The sequence below is a fragment of the Hippichthys cyanospilos genome, chromosome 16 (genome assembly GCF_059441005.1).
Source record: "Hippichthys cyanospilos isolate Australia breed blue-spotted pipefish chromosome 16, RoL_Hcya_1.0, whole genome shotgun sequence".
Classification (NCBI taxonomy): domain Eukaryota; kingdom Metazoa; phylum Chordata; class Actinopteri; order Syngnathiformes; family Syngnathidae; genus Hippichthys; species Hippichthys cyanospilos.
The window spans coordinates 4,267,590-4,288,962 of NC_142384.1; the positions used below are offsets into that span (position 1 = coordinate 4,267,590).

At 36.9% G+C, this 21,373-nt stretch overlaps 1 protein-coding gene across 1 annotated transcript; it reads right to left on the reverse strand.

The window, feature by feature from the left end:
- Window positions 1–912: 912 nt before the first annotated feature.
- rab11fip4a (RAB11 family interacting protein 4 (class II) a) lies at window positions 913–20,238 on the reverse strand. The gene is made up of 13 exons (XM_088437992.1): window positions 19,978–20,238; window positions 18,183–18,269; window positions 17,772–17,920; window positions 16,502–16,630; window positions 14,078–14,113; window positions 12,435–12,543; window positions 12,184–12,287; window positions 10,239–10,379; window positions 8,929–9,010; window positions 8,565–8,702; window positions 6,258–6,398; window positions 2,675–2,818; window positions 913–2,313 (listed from the first exon to the last, which is right to left on the reverse strand). The coding sequence occupies exons 2-13, from the start codon at window positions 18,204–18,206 to the stop codon at window positions 2,197–2,199; spliced, it is 1,314 nt and encodes a 437-aa protein (XP_088294118.1). The 5' UTR covers window positions 18,207–18,269; window positions 19,978–20,238; the 3' UTR covers window positions 913–2,196.
- Between the last annotated feature and the right edge of the window lie 1,135 nt (window positions 20,239–21,373).

Consider the following 21,373-nt stretch of genomic DNA (forward strand, 5'->3'; position numbering starts at 1 on the left):
CACCTTATAAGGCTTTTAATGACATTTGAAAACACGAAAGGCTCATTTTGTTTTTATCATTCATTCATTCGTTCATTCATTCATTCGTTCATTCAATCATTCATTCATGCATACATACATACATACATACATACATACATACATACATACATACATACATACATACATACATACATACATACATAGTCGATTCTATCAATTTTAGTGAAAGATTCAATCAGCTTCATTCAAAGAAAAGGAGTCAATACATTATTTTACAGGAAAACATAGAAGAACCGAAAAGACTCAAAGATGTGTGTGAGTAATGTTTTACGTGCGCCCGTGGGAGCTTTTGGAGCTCAGTGGTGGACTCGTCAGGACCAGCAAGGCCTTCTCTGCTTGCCTAAAATAACCTGATATTATCATAACTATAATAAACCATTATAATTTTAATTACTATAATAAAAATCAATCTCATTTTACATTTATTTAGCCAATTTTTTTATATATATATATATATATATATATATATATATATATATATATATATATATATATATATATATATATATATATATATATATATATATATATATATATATATATATATATATATATATATATATATATATATATATATATATATACTGTTCTCAACTGGCCATCCATTTTCTTAGCTGCTTATCTGCTTAGCTGCTGGAACCTATCTCAGCTGTCTTCGGGCAGTAGAGTGGTCATGATGTTTTTTCCAGCTTAAAATGGTATTTACACATGAAAACAAATATACATTCACACACCAAGACAACAAAATTACACTTGTAGCAACAAAGTATTGATATTCTGCAGTTGAACAGTACCAACTTGCAGAGGCTAATTTTTTCTATCAGAACCATTTTGTCAATGATGGCATATCAGACAAAAAGCACAACAAAATATCAGCATTTTTCTTTATTGGGTAAATATGCAGAAACACGCAAGGAATTTGTCTCATTTAGTTTAAGACACACCAATAACACAACAAGCAACTCTAACAAAAAGAACATTTTAGACAAGACCCATAGTTACAGTGCCTTTTCATAACCTATGAGCACCAAACAATAACAATCATGTAACTAATTTGCAGAATCACCAAAAACTTTATCCTATGTCATGATGTGCAGCAACTTAAAAAAAAAAAAAATGGTGAATTTGCAATTGTGACACCATAGTGGGCATTCATGACTTATTAAAGTGGGGAAATAAACACATTTAAAGCTACATCGAGTAGTATTAAAAGTTTCTTTTTACTGGTGCTACATGAAAGTAGCACGCACACTACGGTGTCACTACGGAGAGACCATACTTTGAAAGCATACCCTAAGTGAGCAAGAAAGCGACCAAATACAAATACAACACGCCATTGGTTTGAAAAGTGGGCCAAAATCGTCTCTTTGACCAAAGAATTGTTTGACTTCAGTGGCTGCCTTAAAAATATCAAGTTAAACCTCTCCAGGCGAGCCTTGCAGATTTACAACAATGAAATGAGGATCCCTTAACCCACATCAATATTTGCCGTTTTTTACTTGGAAGTAAAAAAAAAAAAAAAAAGGTACAAAACTTAATTTTGGACTGAAAAATTTAAGAGTATTATAATTTTTGTCCAAACCTGATTCTTGAGGTCATTTTTTTAAATGATTCGGTGGAAGCATGGTTAAAAAGAAATGTCTGACTTTCATTGATAACTTTTCATCCAATTTTTAATTATTATTATTACCCTTATATTATTTTTACAACTGTGAACTTTCTTTCACTAAACAAAGGGTAACAACAATTTTGTCCATGTGCGTATAATTACTGTAATAACATACAGTATAAGGTACATTTTCAGTGTCTGAAAGGAATGATACTTTTTTGCCCCCATTATGTCACAGTAAAATACATTACACTCATTTCATACACCCTGTATACTGTATGTACATCCACAGTATATCTGTTTAACATAGCCTTAATATAGCCACCCTTTCTTGAGCCAAGTCACATAATTTAAGTTAGAAAAATGTCACGGAACACCACCAAACAATATTGTGACACAGTGGATACGTATATCAATTGTATACTTTCTGTCACATAATAAAAGGTCATTTATTTGTTCCGTTTGTCACTCTGGCTTAGACAAATAGTAGACTATTTGTCCAAGATATTGAGTAAGATATTGACGTTCCCTCCTGTTCATTCAGTTTAACACTTGATCTCCAGGATTGAGGGGTTATGGTCAAGAATGGCTAAAATAATTTTGTCCATGTATTTTCTCAGGCGCAGATTGTTCTCCTCTTGTGCTTTCAAAGCATCAACCAGCTGAAAAAGAGAAACATGTGATCACAAACCAGTATGGATGGCAAACATATAAAGCATTAGTGTCAAACTCAAGGCCCAGGGGCCAGATCCGGCCCGCCACGTCATTTTATGTGGCCCGCACAATGCGGATTTAACTTCAAGTTTCTGGCTAAAATACCTTAGCTAAAAACTTGCAAGTTGTCTTCAAAAAACAACAACAATTCTTTGTTCCCAATCTGTCTTTTGAACAGTTTTTACCCGCTTCAGATTTCAAAACTAGGTGAGTGTATGACAAAGACACTTAAAATGTATTCTGGCCCTCTGACAGACACTATAAAAATGAGTTTGATACCCTTGATATAAAGGAAGAAAGTAAACAAACCTCATCCCGTGATGCATTGTCAATCTCGGCAGCCAGACACTGTGCTTTTGAGTGGTAGGAAAACAGGTTCTTGGTCTCATACAAACTCAGACTTAGAATCTGAGCGTTCAAGTCATCATTCTGATCTCGTAATTTATGGTTCTCCTGTTGGAGCACAAAAATCACAGTTTCTTTCAGAAAGAATAATGGTTGAAGTGTTTTTGAAAGCTATTAAAAATTGCTCTAAGGTGTGTTTGTTGCCAATGTTACATCAGCAAAGTAAAAAGAAAAGGCTGTTATACTTATCTACAGTACATTTATTTGAGTCTTTTTTTGGGGGGATGGGTGGATGTTCATTTGGTTAAAAAAAAAATAATAATAATTTTGAACATATAAAAAGTGAAGTGTAGTGTAAGTTAATAGTTCTCAAAGTCCGTGGCCTGACTGCAGGGTGTCTGTAAAGTAATTTGTGTGTTTTGGAACTGATTTAGTTTATCAGTATAGTATACAGTATAGTTTAACAGTTAAATATGTGTGCCTTGCTTGGTTTAGTCTTTGATTTTTAGCGCTGCCTCTGGCCGTTGTTGATAGTGCATTTTGTTGTGGGGAAGGACGAGCTTCAGTTGGGAGCAGTTGCTCTCGATGCACTCGTGTTGTTCCTTCTTTTTGTGATATTTGGCCCACGAGTATATGATGTCATTTATGCCAATATGCACAAAATTAGTAATTTGTCGGTCCAATTTGTGACTGGAGATGCTAGCATCATGCTAGCTAAGGTTATGTTTGATCTTCAGCATGTTATATAGTGTTGCATTGTATGTGTTAGCTCATTAACATTTTTGTTTGTGCTAGGTATTTCCTTTTGGTAAATGTTAGCATATGGAAATGTTTTGCATTGATAATCATACTCGTTTGCATCAAATTAATGTTTTGCATTGAAAGGATATAATTTCTAATTGAGTTATATCACTGGCGGGCCATGACTTTCACACTGTGATGTCTGACTCTCAAATAAATAGCCCTCATGAACACAGGTACGCATTACTGGGCTACACAGGCTATTTTCCCGAGCTTTGAAATGTCAATAAACCCACATCAGCCATTAAAAATTGTCATTATACGTGATGCTGTCAAAACCTAATAAAAAATAATAATTTAAAATAAATACCCACGAAATTTTATGGAGTCCAAATTATAAATCGCAGTTTAATTTAAGAACATCATTTTATTTTTTTCCTATTAATGGAATATGAACAAAATAAAATAAAACAAACATACTAAAAATTAAACAATAAATAAAGAAAAGGCTTGCACTAACCAAAACAAATGGCGGTCACAATCACTCAGTCTTTTCAAAATCTCCCAATTTTTCTTGACGTCTTCATGCTCTTTCTCTTGGCACTGAGATGTACAGTGTATCCACTCGGGTGTTCCCAAAAGTTTTTTTAAAAGCAACGTAGCGCATTGAGGAGCTCTCTTGACCTTCGAACTGAGATGTACAATACTGTATATCTACTCAGGTGTCCCAAGAAGTTTTTAAAAGCACCATGACGATTGTGTCCAGCCGTGCTTTGGTGTCTCGTTGCTACCTTGGTTAAACAATTGAAGTTTGCAAATCCAGTGTAGCTCCAAACACCAAATCCATCCTTTGCAAACAAAAGGCACTCCCAGCAGAACTATTTGCTAGGGTTAGCTCACGCCCTTGGTAGCTCAGTCAGAAATATGGCCAAGTCAGGACAGGTTAGCTAATAGCTACGCTACGCCTCTAGCCAAAGCCCCTGGTAGCACCCCTGGTAGCACCCCTGGTAGCACCCCTGGTAGCCCAGCAAAGTCCAGCTCATGCCCCTGTTCGCCCAGCCAGAAATACAGGAAAGACGAGCTCACGTCCCTGCTAACCGGGACAGAAAAATGGCCACTCATAGTTTATTGATTGTAACTGGCGGATAAGACCCGTTCCCCAGCCCGGGATAGGTTAGCTAATAGCTATGCTACGCGTTTAAGGAAGATGAGGCAAGCCACAAGCCAACACCGCGTAGCTTGCTTGTTAAGCAATGAAACCGCCTTCCTGCAGTGAGCATCCACTCACGTCACGTTCAACGTGAGGCCTCTAGATGGCGACCTTATGACACGGGTGGCTATAACAGCTGTCTATTAAGTTAAAAGGGCCTGAGCTTGTGCAGAGGCCCATGCCGTGTTGATGTGAATGCCCTGGCTTCTGGCTAATACACCCTGGCAACAAGTTATCTGAATTCTAATTGGCTAAAAACAACAACTTAAAACTACAACACTAGAAGGAGCATAACCAAATGGATATAATATGACACGAAAAGAACAGAATATGGAGAATAATTTTCCAAATTAAAAAAAAATAAAATATATATATATTTAGTAAAAATGAATTTAAAATGAAATTGACTTTTATTATAGTTTTTAAATTATTATAGTTTATTATGGTTAACATAATGATGTCAGGTTGTGTTAGGCCAGCAGAGAAGGCCTTGCTGGCCCTGACGGCCCACCACTGAGTTACATGCTTGATTTAATCCACAAAATTTGTGGACATTTAGTAAGATACATTTTTTGCATATGGGATTTAGCCAAGTTATCTTTGGTGTGTTTTCTTTTCTTTACGGTTTTACAATAAAAATGAGTGAGAGTTGTACTACTGACACAACTAAATTAAAGAAGAATTACACTCATTTGCTGTTTGCTGTATGTCTACCAAGATAGAAGCCATTCTAACACTTAGGAAGGACAGAACATTCACCCATCATTTTTCTATAGCCGCTTATCCTCACAAGGGTCGCGGGCTTGCTGGTGCCTGTCCCAGCAGGGTTTGGGCACTAGGCAGGGGATACCCTGAACTGGTCGCCAGCAATTTGCAGGGCATACAGAGACGAACAACCATTCACGCACCAATTCACACCTGGGGACAATTTAGTATGCCCAAACCACCTGTCATGCAATGTTTTTGGGGTGTGGGAGGAAGTCGGGAGGAAGCCACAGAGAACCCATGGAAACATGCAAACTCCACACAGGAAGGCGAAGTATATTAACCTGGATCTATTTAACTGTGAAGTAGACAGGCTATTAACTGCTCTGCCGAGCCGCCCAGGATAGGACATTGGGTTGTTAATTCAAAAAATATATATTTATGTTAATTTCTATTTATTTTATATTAAATTGTGACTTTTCAACAAAGCAGATGATTCAACCAGATTCATATAGTTTTAAAAATGTCATAATTTTGAATTTACCCAGAACTTGCCCCAGTTTGTTATAATGAGGCGCAGAATTTGGAATTTTTATTTTCTAAACTTCAGTATAGATGAAAAGTACCAAATATACTTGGTGTCAAATTGCATTTATGTTTGGCTTAAATTATTTTTGTTTTGTTTCAGGACACATTTGCCATGGGGGTCCCTGGAAAATTTGCTTTCTAAAAGGGGTCCCTGACTGCAAAATGTTTGAGAACCCCTGGTGTAAGTGTCAAAAAGTTTAAAGATTTCCCCACCAACACCTTACAACTAACTTACACTTACAACTATTAGCACGAACACGGAATATATAGAAATGACAGCATAATGTCTGTTTGTGAATGAACCTGTTTCAATTTTTTGACTTCCAGCTCCATTTCTCGAGCCTTGGTGTTGTGCTCAGAAAGGCCTTTGCTGCTTCCTGGGTGCTCCATTTCTATCCTAAACAGCTGCAAGTAGTCCAGTTCTCTGCGGAGATCATCAATCAGCTGTTGGTGAATATAAGATTAAGTTAACTCATTCAATGCCAGCAATTTTCAGAAAAGACAAGAAAAGAACAGACCTGGGCAATGTGTAGCCCAGGGACAGCAAAAAAAAAAAAACACACACACACACACAAAAAGATAAAATTTTGCTTACAACTATAAGAAATTAATGTCACTTTTCTGTTCTTGTAATTCTGTTTCTGTTCTTGTAATTTCTAGTTCCTGACCATCAAACAGGCAAAAAAAAATGGGCGGCCGACTCTGGCCAACTGCTGGAGTGAGTACGAATACCTTGAAGTAATAGCGTAGTACTCGTAGTAGCGAGTAGTAGCGGCACCGATAACGATACCTGACATTGGTATGCGCCAATCCCAAGTCAGAAATTATCGGTCAATAATAGTTGCCACTTTTCTACATATTCGGGATTCCTGACTAAGAAAGGCAGATTTTAATTGATGGTTAGTGCACGAAGTTAAAGTTACAATTTTTACAAAATTTTAATGGTTTTGATGGATTAAATTTTTGTTTAAACTAATACTAACCAGTGTTAGGCAAGTTGCTTAAAAACTGTAACGCTTTATCTATTACTCATTACTGTCATTCCAAAGTAATAAGTTACATTATACTATTATTGTATTTGAAATGTAAGGTATTACACTACTGTTGCATTACTTTTAATTATTTTCCCCAACATACCTGGAAAAACGGATTTGCTATTCGAAATGTAGCTCATTACGCTCAGTCCAACGTACTGCACACCAACAATACACACACACACACGCAGTGTGTGTGTATACAGTATATACAGTATATATATATATATATATATATATATATATATATATATATATATATATATATATATATATATATATATATTATAATGTATTGTAACGCGTGTTACTGTCATTTGTAATGGGTAAAATATTAGTAGTTTTTTGTGTCTAATGCCTTACACTACCGCGTCAGAGCAAAAAGTAATGCATTACAGTAATTACATTACTCCTATAATACCTTACTCCCAACACTGCTTATTTATTGTAATGACCTCATTTGTGCTGTTCAATATTTACTCAAAGGGACACCATGAGATCATGATAGACCATTTTTCACTCTGGACCAGGAGGTGTTGCAGGGGATGCATTTACCATTGCCTGTAGCGATAACAAACATGGCGTGAAGTGACATGAAGTGTCTTCTCCCATGTAATATACAGGTATTTTAATGATAACTAGACCAACGATTATATTTAATACATACTGTTGTTTCTTAAGAACCCATTTATTTGAAAGTTTTTAAAATGTATAATCATTTAATTTATTCTGTTTTAAATGAAATCTGGTTTAAATCTTGTCCCTTTGTCCATCTGAGTTTGAAAAGTCTGATTGCGTTTGAACAGACCAGTCGCATGACATACAGCAAAACCTTGTTTATTGCTGGGGTTAAGTTCTACAAATAACATGTGAAATGTAAAACCTGTTAAGAACTGAGCTTAGTTTTTTAGAATTACAGTGATCCCTCATTTATTGCGTTAATGAGGACCAGAAATGGAGTGAAGTGAATTCCAAGAAGCCATCCACAATACAAGGAAGCCGCAGCTGCTCTTAAGGCCATTCTTGCCGATGTAAATTCTCGTCACAATGTCTCTACTAGCGGTTTCTTTTGTGTTTGGTTGAACTCAAATTCATAGAAAACCTATTTATCCTAAATCATAAACTAACTGTTGTGCACCATCATGAAACTTGTGGTGCGTGAAGCGGACCCCCCCATCCACTGCCCTACTTCTCTTCCTTCTGCTTCCTTCTTTTATTTACGATTGGCATACCAACCTTTTATGTCCTCTTTTTTTTGTTTTCATTTTTATTTGTGATTGGCATACCAACCAGAATTTCACTCAGCTGCATACAAGACACAAACTGACATCCAAAACGTGATTTGAAATACGGGTGAAAGATTTCCTCCACTTTTCGTAGCTAAAAGAAACATGACTGACCCTATCTGAGCTGTGCTCCCCGCGTAATATAAATAACAATTACTAGACCTACGATTATGTATTTACAGAATATTAAAATTTATAATGGATTTTCCCCAAAAAAATTACACATTTTCACTTTAAAAACCTGGACTGTCTATAGGGCAATTTTCGAATACTTGTGGCTGTATGCTTACCTCTTGCATGGCCTCCTTTTCCTTATGAAATTCACGCCGATTATGCCAAAGTTTGTCTATTATCTTTCTGTAGAGGTCCATCTCATCTTTTAGTCTCAGGCTTGTGTCTTCCAGCTTGTCCATGTTCTTCTGCTTCTCCTGAAGAAATCAGCAAAATCGGGACCAAATAAAATAATTTACAAATCAACAAAAGTAGTTAAAGGATGTAATAATTACATGTATTCTAACAATAATATAAATATTGTATGTGGAATTTTGAAATACAGTGTTCCCTGGCAACTTCATGCTTCAGTTTTCGTTTACCTTTGCTTGGCTAATTCCCATAATCGTAATTACCACATGAGATAAAATAAATACGACTCACCTGGTCTAGTTTCTCTGCCTGAGACTTGAGTCTGTACACATTTGATTTCATTTCTCCGTTCTGTTCTTCTAACTCCTGTATCCTATGTCAACAGAGACAGGCCAATTATGTGTTATTATTTGTGTCAAACTGATAAAACACATGAATAAAAATAAAGACAAAGACGCTTGCAACCATCGCGGCATCTTTCGACTGTTACATTCTCTTTTATTCATCCTCTTTGAGCATTATCTACTGTCAGGTGATTAAGCCGGGTATTGAGGATGTGGACCCAAATGCAGCGAAGCAATACGATGAGGCAGGTGTGAACTCAAGAAATTTATTCTAATCGAAAAAATTGAAAAAGGAAAAAGGCACTGGGAGTAACAAAAATGCAAGATTTACAAAGGCCAAAACAAAATAAAGTAACTAACAAAAAGTCAGGAAATCTACTAACAACAACAACAACAAAACCAACTGAAAAAAGCAGGAAAATAAATACACTCCAAACTGAGGAGAAAACAATGAACACCTGGACAAGACACAAGTGGTGCAGGGAGCTGATTAGCTGACGCCTGGGAACAGGTTGACAAGTGGACACATTCAACTAACAAGACACTGACACAAAGGGACCAGAAAACATGAACCAAGAACATGAAGAAAACTGAGAATATGAAAGACACAAGGGACAGGACAACATGAACAAAGTAAACAAAACGATAACCTACACAAACCCAGAACATAACATCTACTGTACAGTCTACTGCTCACCATTGGCACCCATGAAGTTAATATACATATTGTGGAATATCTTCTGAAAAAAATGAATCAAGTGAAGCATTTTCATTCTAGAGTTTGTGTTTGGCGCAAAAGGGCAAATGATGAACAACAATTTGAAGTATTGGACAATGGGAGGAAAAAAGAAAAAATATTAAAGCATGCCCCGTCACTGGTTTTGAAACCATTTCCTGTAAATAAGTATAGTTTACTTTATCAAAGACATTATAAAAATTGGTTTTCTTGTTTTCACTCAATCAACAATTTTCAATCAACAATTTTAATTTCTTAAATTCACACTTTATTGGGAGCAAAATGTTGTTGTTTTTTGTCTACAAACAATGCTAAAAAAACAAAGAGTAATAAAGAAATAATCTAATGCAGTGCTTTTGCTCATACGGACATTACAACTATGAAATGCACTATGTGGTACTGTGAAGGAGATGTTACTCAGCCACTTTGCTTGTTGTTTTTTAGACAGTTCTTCTGTACTCTGCGTCCTGAATCAAAATGAGAACCAGTTTTAAACATTTACAATTTTTCTAGCATTTTACCTGTTACACAGAAAGTCTATCTCTGTGTTTCTTTCCCTCTCCATCTTGCAGTAAACTTCGCAGTGCCTCTTAGTCTCTTCCTCCAGACTCTGATCTGCCTTTGACTCGACATCCTTCATCTGCTCCTCTAGTTCATTCACACTGGAATAAATACGCACACATCATGTTAAATGATTTTGCCTAAAAGATTACCTGTACATAAGTACCATTTTATTTGCTTAACCTCTGTGCGCAAGTCAACTGGGCGCTTGCTACCTCTGGCAGAATTTGTCCCACGTCCCGGAGGAGTAGGGGGCCATTAGGTGACCAGTGCCTGTTGTGGCAGCAATCCCTGAACTCCGGATGCCGTCAAACTGAAGAAGGAGTCCTATCGGGCCTTTTTGGCCTGTGGGACTCCGGAGACAGCTGACAGAAAGCGACTGGCCAAGCAGAGTGGGTCTTCGGCAGTCGCTGAGGCAAAAACTCGGGAGTAGAAGGAGTTCGGTGAGGCCATGGCAAACTACTTGCTTTGAGGAGATTCTGGTCCACCATCAGGGGGAAGCAGTGCACCATTAACACTGTTTACAGTGGAGATGGGGCACTGCTGACCAACTCAGGACGTCATCAGTCAGAGGGCAGAAAATCTACCCGCACGTCTTCCATTGAGGAAGCAGAGTCTGGGGACTCCAAGGTGGGCTCCTCTATCTCTGGGCTGAGGTGGTAAAAAAAACTCCTTGGTGGCAAGGCGAGGCAAGGCAGTGGAACCTGGAGTTCCTAAAGGCCCGGGATGTTGTAAGGCCGTCCTGGTTGACATGCCTCTACAACATTGTATAGACAACAGGGACAGTGGCCCTGAATTGGCAGACTGTGGTGGTGGTCCCCCTTCTTAAAACGTATCGGAAGTATGCTAAAAAAATGTATATCTTGAAAATAACTCCATAAATAAAACAAAGCAGTTTTAAATCAGCTACATTAGACAGCTATACTGACCTGAAGGGAAGAACTGAAAGATTTGTGATTCATCAAGCGAAGATTCGACCCACTGATGAGTGCGCTTTGTCATTCGGTACTGATTGAGCGATACAGAAGCTGTGTCGGTCACGGCATCCATTACAAACATCTGGCTTGGTCAGCTGAGTTTTTTTAAAGCGGTACGTGCGCCACCCGAGTTTCTCTACGAGCTCGACACATGCACCAATGTCGCCGGACCAATCATTGTCCCACCTATGCTGGAACCTGACATGCAGTTGACTTCACTACTTTTAAATTAATTTCTCTTTTTCAGTGAAAAAAAAAAAAAGGTACAATTTAGAGGACTGATATTCACCAAAGTGCAACATTTTATTGTGTGAACAACGTATGTTCGTATGATCGCTCTTGGGCACAATTTCTCAAATACAGTGATACCTCATTTTTCCCCAGAATTTCATGCATGTGCATGTTTGTACCTTATATTTTAAATGTGAAAAGAAATTATATTTTACATATTTAAGACAAATAATAGTGCAGTAAACATATTAACTTAAATCCTCAATTATTAAACCTTATAAAGTACAGTAACTGTACTGTTATCCCTTCCTGTTTCAATCCCTTTGGCTGTAGTTTCACGAAGAAAAGTGGGTTTATTAGTCGCACCTGGAAGTCGAATCTGAATGAAGCCTGTAGCTGACCAAATATGATAACAATCAGAGTTTACACTTGAAATTCCAATTTATTACAAAATAAATTTAGGTAAGAGATTTACAATGCTCCGGTGCAGCACTGCTCTTCCTTCGCATCTATCTAACAGCGAATATGAGTTTCATGAAGGAGATGGGCATTCCTTCAAGACATTTGATTGGCTCCCGGGGCGACCATCGACCAATGAGGGCAGGAGTTGTTATCTACTCCCGCTCGGGATCTGTATCTACGCTTGCCCTCATTGCTTTACATTCAATAAATTTGTACAATGTGTTGAACAACTCACCGATGGACAAGTTGTGTGTTCTCCTGTTTGAGTTTAGACTTAAGTTCCCCATTTGCCAGACTGTCGCTCTCCAGTTCTGTCACTTTCTTCTCAAGGTAACTCACCTGAAGGATAAATAGGTTACAACAAGTTAAAACATTTACATCGACTTTCACCAAATCTATCAAGTTCTTGTCAAGTTTTGCCCAGCTTATTTCCAACTTGATTGGTGAATACAGACTTTTAAGAATGCATTTTCCATTAGGCAGTACCTTCTCTGTAATGTTGAGATCGCAAGAGCCAAAACTCTCTGTGAACAAATCCTCTGTGCTACTCTCCTGACTGGAATCAAACACATTTTGGTTGGCCTGAAACAGCTGGCTAGAGGCAGGACAAGAAAGAGAAAAGAAACATATAATTCTGACTTTCAGAAACTATGTTATCTGAAATAAATCCAATATTCCATCATGGTGTGATTTTTTTTGTTATTTTTTTGACAGTAAATTTAAAAAAATGTGGCATTTCGAAAATTTTCCTTATCATCAATGTAAACATTTCAATGGAAAAAAAACATGGAAAAGTGCTATGTTTTTTTCATCCAAAATTGTGGCCATAAGGTGATAGGATTGCTCTAAACATTAATTTTGGCATGGAGCCTTCATGAACATGCTGCAAGAAAAGGGACGGCCTATGATAAATAAAAACAATCATTTATATAATCAAAGATATTGCACCAATATAAAATATAGGATTATAAGTATGTATGCAATAAGTATGTTGGCAGATTATTAGATTAAACAGATTAATAATATTCCTATGTGCGAACAAGGATGAACTCGGACAGTGGTTTAGTCTGCTCGCTTCTTTTAATGAAAAGAATGCCGTAACAGCTTCAGTTACCACGAGCTATCGTTAGCTACAACAGGCACTTGTTGCTGACAACCAAATGACATCCGCCTTCTAGCCCATCCCGTTATGATAATTATTGTAAGTAAGACTAGGGCCGATATAAAAATGCATACATGCCATTCCACAAACAGTGTCCGAAAAAAAAAAAATCAAGTTTTTTAGTTACCGTTTATGGGCCGCACCCATACTTTTGACTTTCATTTTTGGAGAACAAGTGTGTGTTATATTTGGAGAATTACGGTAATTTAAACTCACAGTATAAACAATGTATTGGGTTTAAGTTAGGAGAATGTAATGTATTTGTGGAATGCAGTGTATTTCTTCTGTATACAGAGTGGAATGTCCCTTAACAGATGGGGACGTTGAAAGGATTCCCATTTTGTTTTGTTGAAACCTTGCACCCTGCTTGAGAAAAGAACAAAAGGCAGAAGAATTGTCCCTCTTCAGAATAGGTTAGACTCAGGTAACGCCCTTCTCGCTTCTGCAAAAGATACTATGTTGTTTGACTCAGACGGTGCTCTTTGACTCCAGTCCCTCTTATTAAAGTGGATTGAATATTAGCAATATTAGTTAAACCTCAGGGCACACAATATTGAGCTTAGTTTATTATTAGTTTTTTGATTTAACTAAGCTCAGGGACTATGTTGAATGGATTCAATCAGAAAAATTATTCACGTTCGCATAAAAATGGACATTGTGCCTATTGCACTGAAGCTGCACTTGGAGAAAAATGCTAATCAAATTGAAATTCAACATCTGCGAGAAAAGTCGCAATAAGGTTTGTTTGGTTTTTTTTTTCCCTTAAATCATTCAGCCCTAGTTGGAATATTTACTTTTTAAAGCTCTGGGAAGTGGTCTCTTTATTTTTAAGTGTACAATGTTTGATTCACTATTTTTCAACAAATTTTCTTTGTCTTATTCTTGCTGTGCCTTTTCTGGAACAAATGTATAATTGTTGAAGGATACGTAACAAATAAAACGGCAAAAAAAAATTAAAAATACTCACTGTCCAAATGCTGTGCTGGATATATTCCTGTTGGGGCTGAAACACAAAAAAATAAAAATAAGATGTTAATTTCCCAGGCAGAATTGTTTATCATTTCATGTGTCCGTTCATCCATCAGTTTTCTTAAGCGCTTATCTTCACTACGTTTGCGGGCTTGCTTGTGTTTGTCCCATCTGGTTTTGTGCTTTCCTGCATGCAATAAAAATGACATAACCACGATGTTTATGAATACACTGTTCCCTCGCCATTTTACACTACCCAATGTACTGCAATAACACTCCCACGCTCAGTCCTGATGTGAAGTCTGAATCAGTCTAACATTCTGGTAATACTCGGTCTATGAGGACACGTTTTCTTCAAACTAAACCACTGCTTCTACATCAACGTAGTCATGGTACTGCATAAGGGTGGCACACTTATGGCTATGAGTGAAAGAGATGTATGGAAACATACGCGAGGGAATGGTTATGAGCGGATGCATGATGGAAAAAGAACGACAAAGTGGCCCTGTAAGAAAACTTGAATTGTGAGGAAAGGACGGGAGTGTGTGTGTGTGTGTGTGTGTGTGTGTGTGTGTGTGTGGGGGGGGGGGGGGGGGGGGGGGGGGGGCAGAATGCACGTACAATGGACATCAAGGGAGCCAACCACACTTTGCGGAAATCATATATCGTGGGGTTTTGCAGTACCTACTACCCAGAAAAAGAATATAATGTCATATATGCACCTTGGGGTCCAAATTGACAAAATGCGGAAGTGGAACGTTCACATTTACTAGTTATGTGCCAAGATTGCACTTTCTCCGCAGGCTCAGATTCTTTGGGGTAACCATGGGAGTTATGACCACCTTTTATGATGGTAGCATCATAAGATATGGTATAGGAGCCTGGTTTGCCACTTTGTCTGTCCAGCAAAACTAACAAAAATCGTAAAACCAGCCATGAAAGTTATTGGGAGTACTCTACATCACTACAGTGGATATCTGAAAATTCGGTCCTCAGCCTGGTAAAAAGAGTCCTGGCTGATCCTCAACAGATTTTACATTCTGAATATGACATTTTACCCTCAGGTAGACATTTCAGAATTTATTGCTGTAAAAGCCACCGCTCATTTCTCCCTGTTTCTATTGTTCTATTGAACAAAAAGGATATAGCCCTAGCCTAGCCTAACTTAAAAACGACACTCTGAGCTCCTGTATTCTTTATTTCTTCATCTTGTGTATTGATAATTGCTTAGATGAAATCTTCAGAAAATTTAATTGAGTCATGGACGGAAATTTGCTGAGGATATTATTCTTTTCTCCGCTGATAGCGATGAACTAAACAAATTAGACAACAAAACCCAAAGGTTTGGTCAGCAGAAGAACAAAAATAAAACATAAGTCATGTTCAACCAGTTTGTGAAATATAACGCTTATCTTCGGCAAAATAAAAGCTTTCCTGCAACATTTAGTTTTCGGATTGAAGCCTTTTGTCAACTACAAATCTTTCAATGTAGTGCAAGAACTTTGATAGTCAGGCTAAGCTACTCAATTAAGTCATTGAAAGACTTGCAAATGTCATAAATTGTCTGCTAGCGGCACCCGGTGGTTTGGGCATCTCACCACAAAAATTTCTATTGCACCCTGTTCGCGAGTTGCCATTGAAAGGATTAATACAAAAATGGGAGGAAATGCATGATAAAGGATCGGGTTTTCAATATGTCCAAAACTGACAAGATTTTCTATTTTTTAATGGCAGTAAATGAGCATGACATGGGCTAAATTTGACATCTGCAGGGCGTACCTCTCAACCTCCTGTTTGCTAGCATTTAGAAGGAACAGTAGTGTGGCATATTGATTGCTTTTCCTTTGATGTCGCACATAAAAAACGTCTAAAAGCTTAAGTTGGGTCAAATTTTCCCCCAGGGGTTAAAGTAAAAAGTGTTCGACCAGTGTATTCTTCCTGTTTTGATGTACGTCTGCCAAACATGGACGACCAACGCTAAAATAATACAAAGACCATCCAAAGACGCATGCAACAGCAAATGTTACATCTCAACATAGAAGGGAGGAATGAAGAAGGACAAGCAGGAATGAAGTTGGGTCAGGCAACAAAGATTGTGGACATAGTTGAAAAAATGAAAAGCTTAAAATGAAAACGGACATGTTACTGTGCCTGAGAAATAACAACAGATGGATTAGCGAAGTTCTTAACCGAATACCACTAGACAAGAAAAGCCGGAGACGAAGACCTAACGAAAGTCCAAACAAAATTCAGAAATGCAACGGCAACAAAATGCAAAGTTATGTTAACGTTGGCTTCGTAATGAAGATGCCTACATCCTACAATGGATTGAAAATGGCTGCTGATGATGATATATTATCTCATCTCTCATCGGTGTCCCAGGATTTGCAGTTGTGTGTTTTGTTGTGTGCTTATACTTGACCTGCTTGCCTTGATGTTTCGAAGACGAGCATCCAAATCATTGAGCAGATTTACTTTTTTGCAGCACTGAGAACAGTTAAGATCCAGCAGTTCACAGTTATACAGTTGCTGCCGAGTTGTGTGTCCTCCACTGTAATGAAAAAGATACAAAATTATCCATCCTGTTACCTTATCAATTATTATGCGAATAATGGTTTTCTCTCAGTTTTACAAAGGTATCTATGCAAATTTGCAATTTGTCTGTTCATTGAACTACGCATATTCAGGATGTGCCAAGTTTTTCAAATGGGACACCTATGAAATAAGCACTCTTTGAGTTCTAAATGATGGAAAAATACATAGCATAAAAATGGCATCTAAAAACTTGGTCTAAAACAGACCTAAAATTTACCTTCAATGACATTTGTTTTCCCTTTGCATGTAAAATTTGAAATTCAAGTATACAACTTACTTGATCAAATCAATATTTTCATCCATCAAAATGAAGTGCAATGTCAATAATCAGTTCCGTCTTTTTTAATTTGGAAAATTGCACCTATAATCATCTGCACCATATACTGTACATTGTGCAGATGAGATGAATACAAAATTTTGTTTTGTATTCAGTGTTAGACCATTTCACTAAATGGTTTTATATTGCATCTGCAACTTTAAAAGTGCATGGCTCTCATATATTCATTTTTATTTTTTCACTCTCGCAAGGGCAGCTAACTGAAAATTTAGCACACAACATAAAAATCAACCAAGTGATGCCTAGTAGCTTAAAAAAAAAAAAAACAACTTTCAATTTGGGGCACTTGATCACAAATTTTTCCAAAAGATACATTATCCAAGAAAATATCACCTTACATTACATTTACATTTTTGTATGCTACATGCCACAGCCTCATTCCAAATGTTGTTAAATCAATGTCTTACCGCAAATTTTCACAAACAATACCCCATTATGATAATCTCAAAAAACTTCTTTTTTTTACATTTTTGGAATTGAATTAAAAATAGAAAACTAAAAAAAAATTCTAAGGCCTAAAATCATTCTAAGGCCTTGGGGTGCTTGGAGACTAATTGCATATGTTCCTTCAAATCTTTCTTCTGTGGGGATCTTGGATACCCAAATTAGAAAACAAATGTTGTTTTGTTCTCACTACAAGGCATGATGCAAACAAAATCATATTCCCAATCAAAATATGAGTGAAAAAGACGTCAAATGACCATTTTATATGAACTCATTCAGTGTTTCGGTTTCTTTCAGACATTATAATGTAACTGACCGGTTTTGCCAAATAGTATCCAGGAAGTCGGAGCCATTGACAGGATAAGGTTCAAATTCTTGCTGCCCATTTTCCTTAACATGCATGCTGCTTTCTGGATAAGGCTGCATGCACAAAATGACAGGTGGATCCAGTTTTGCTTCTTGATTCTACATAAAGAAAGAAAGAAATATTAGAATAAAAATTGTGGGCATGAAGGACTGAACCGCAGTAATTTCTTTAAATGTTCAGGAAAAACAAACATATTCAGGGTGATATATATCTGTGGATTCACTAGCCCTTGTATCATAATAATGTTATGAGGCATATTAATTTTAGTAGACTATATACACAGTATATTGATGTAAATGAAGGCCTACAGTTGATACACATGACCCACAACTACAAAGAGTAATATAGAAAGTATTTTACCTGGCATTCATAAGAACTTTCCATTACAATTAATTTGTTAGAAGTAAGAATGTAAAGGCTTCAGAACATAGTCACTTGTCCAATTACCTGACAAAAAAGAAAATATTAGTAGTAGTAAGAAGAAAAATACATCAAACTGAAGGCTGTAATAAAATATTATGAAACATTTCGTTGAGATACAGCAAAGATTAAATAAAAAAGGCAGGCAAAACGAATACAAGAACAATCATTGTGAGATTTATGTATGATTTATGTAAACTAAATACATGCTTGAAATTAAGCAATTTGATGAAATATTAATAATAATAATCTTCATGATGCAAATGAGGCTAAACCCCTTACCATTTTCTCTTCGCATCAATGATACAATAGAGTCTATTGTATCGTATTGTATTGTATATTTATATATATATATATATATATATATATATATATATATATATATATATATGTGTGTGTGTGTGTGTGTGTGTGTGTGTGTGTGTGTGTGTGTGTGTGTGTTATCATATATAAAAGTGTTGCTTGCTCACCTATTGGTACGTACGCACACTTACACACATGCACCCATACACACACACACAAATACAAATGATTTCTTATTTTTTAACAGTGTGAAACTTGTAACCGCCCTCTTTATAATAATTTGGAATAAAACAAAGCGGAGAACCTGAGAACATCGAATGATCATGGTAATCTCTCCCTCTTTAGCAAAAGATTGTTTTTGACTTAGGAGTCTTTACCATTTCTCCAGTCTCTTAATATTTATAATTCAGACAGATAACCTTCTAGTAAACGGGTTTGAACTCACTCATTCAGGTTCAGTGAGTCCACCATTTTGCATTTACCTGTGTGACAGATTTTAGGACAGGGGTTTAGACGTGGATGTGGTAAAAGGTAAAATTAGCTGTTAACATGTTCTTATTTTCATCAGCAGTCTGATAAGGAAAGTATTTCGAATCAGTTTTGTTTGAGCATGAATTTCAATGAAAATGTTGACAGTAGTACAGATTTCAAACTGGGAATGAATTTATACAATGTTGATTTGTTATTAAATGAATGAAATGAAAAAGTTGTTTAGCACTATGTGACCTCTGCACCAGGAATGCATATTCTGAATATTATTTTAAATGATCAATCAGTGTTCATTGGGCAATGACCAAATCTGGATATAACATAGTTTATTAGAATTGTACTTTTTAATCTAAAACATTTTTGAATACAACATTGTTGGGCTGTGTTTGAATCCACACAGAACCAAATCTTCGCTTACTTATTTCAGCCACATAACAAGAAGGTATATAAAAATAACGTGTGATTTGTATGATACAATGTCTGCGATCAGAATTTGCATTTTCGATAGCCTCGAGAATGATTTCTGTACCCACAGCTCCTCATCTTCTTCTGTGCCTGCGAAAGCAGGTTTCAATGAGGAACAGACACTGGTTTTAAACACATATATTCCATTATCGTAACCGCTTGTTTCACAAGGGTCGCGAGCGTGCAAGAGCCTATCCCTACTTATTGACGTTAATTAGCAGGGACAATAATGTTCGTGTGCATGTGCTGGAACTGAAAATGTTGACGACGACGTAGACTAGCATGGAAAAAAATGTCTGTCATAAAACGGTGTCTTTAACACATCGCGCGATTAGAATGCAAGCAAAGTCTGCCCAAAACACAGCGTGACATTTATTGTCGGTCGATAACGTTTTAATCATATTTATAATGTTTGCTATATACCGTATTGCCGCATATTCGCCTTTTTAAATCATACACCGTGTATCAAACATCTTACCTCGTCTCCTTGGCCAAATTGAAGATCACTTACGACCAGGGAATGATTCACTTGGACGGGATGATGCCTTTTTTAATTCACGCGTCGAAAACCTAACAGCAAAACGAGTTGCTGGTTGCCCACGAAATATCGCTCCATGCGTACCCCGATTGATCGTCAATTTGGAGAATTGACGTCAGTGGTACTGATGCGGCTAGGAAGATCAATTGCATCTCCAGAAGAGTGTACGTTTAGTAGAACATCATATGCATTTCACGTAGCAACTGCATGGGGGAGGGGGGAGTGTAAAAAATTAATCACAGTACGTAGGTACTTGTAGGTTTTCATAACATGTTGCAATTAGGTGGTACAGAACACGAACATTGTAGATGAGTCAGTATGACTGTAGAACAGGAATAGTATCCAGTTGGTTGTCATTTAAGAAATATCTAATTAACATTAACTAAATTAACAGTATTTCTTTTAACAACAATGCAATGGCCATATGTGTTGCCCAGGTATTAAGGAAGTAAAATCAACATGCTTTTAGTATGTTGACTTTGATATCAAGATGCTCATTATGCCACCCTTTCTTTCTAAGCAGTCGCTGGTGTCAAACTCATGGCCCGGGGGCCAGATCTGGCCCACCACATCATTTTATGCGGCCTGTAAAATGCTGATTTGACTTCAAGTTTCTGGCAAAAATAGCAAATTTGCAAGTTGTCTTCGGTTTTTGAAAATGTTGGGGTAACCAAACAAGCAATTTTCTGATCCCAATCTCTCTTTTGAAAGTAGGTAAATGTGTGACAAAACACACTTCAAATTTATAAATTTGACAGAAACTAGAACTGCAATGTGGCCCATAATAAAAATGAGTTTGACACACCTAGCATAAGGGAATGGTTTGCATACGCAGTAGTGGCTCTGACAGCAAAACCATTTTCTACAGTGATTATTGTCAGAAAGAAAGCAATCTTAAAATATTCCCCCGGACAGAAAAACACATACAGTAGAACTTAATACGCAGACATACACAAGAAAAACATACACGGCCAATATGACCAACTCTGAGAAGCGATATCAAATATTCAAACATTTCAGAAAGTATTTTTGTGACCAGTAATGAATCAGAACTGATCCCGCCATCATAATATCATTGATGCTGCCATGTCACTAAATAAGATAACCAACAAAAAGAGCAATCATCTCAGCAACCTTTTGACACCAGGAAGAGCAAATCCAAATTTTCTGTAAGAGCATCGGTCTGGCGTGGTTTGGTGGGGAAACACAAGCCCATAGACAAAACACACAGAGACACGGAGAGAACATGTACGATATATAGAGAGGCCCAAAAGTCTGATGTTGGGAGCAGTTCACACTGAAATTGAACCAGGGACCCTTTTGCTATGAGTCAATT

Bases quoted from the DNA above. Each gene is read 5' to 3' on its own strand.
- rab11fip4a (XM_088437992.1), bottom strand. From the start codon at position 18,206: ATGGAAAGTTCTTATGAATGCCAG. The intron at 8,703-8,928 runs GTGAGTCGTATT...TGATTTCTTCAG, and splicing joins AGGCAGAGAAACTAGACCAG to GAGAAGCAGAAGAACATGGA. The intron at 6,399-8,564 runs GTAAGCATACAG...ATTCACCAACAG, and splicing joins AAAAGGAGGCCATGCAAGAG to CTGATTGATGATCTCCGCAG.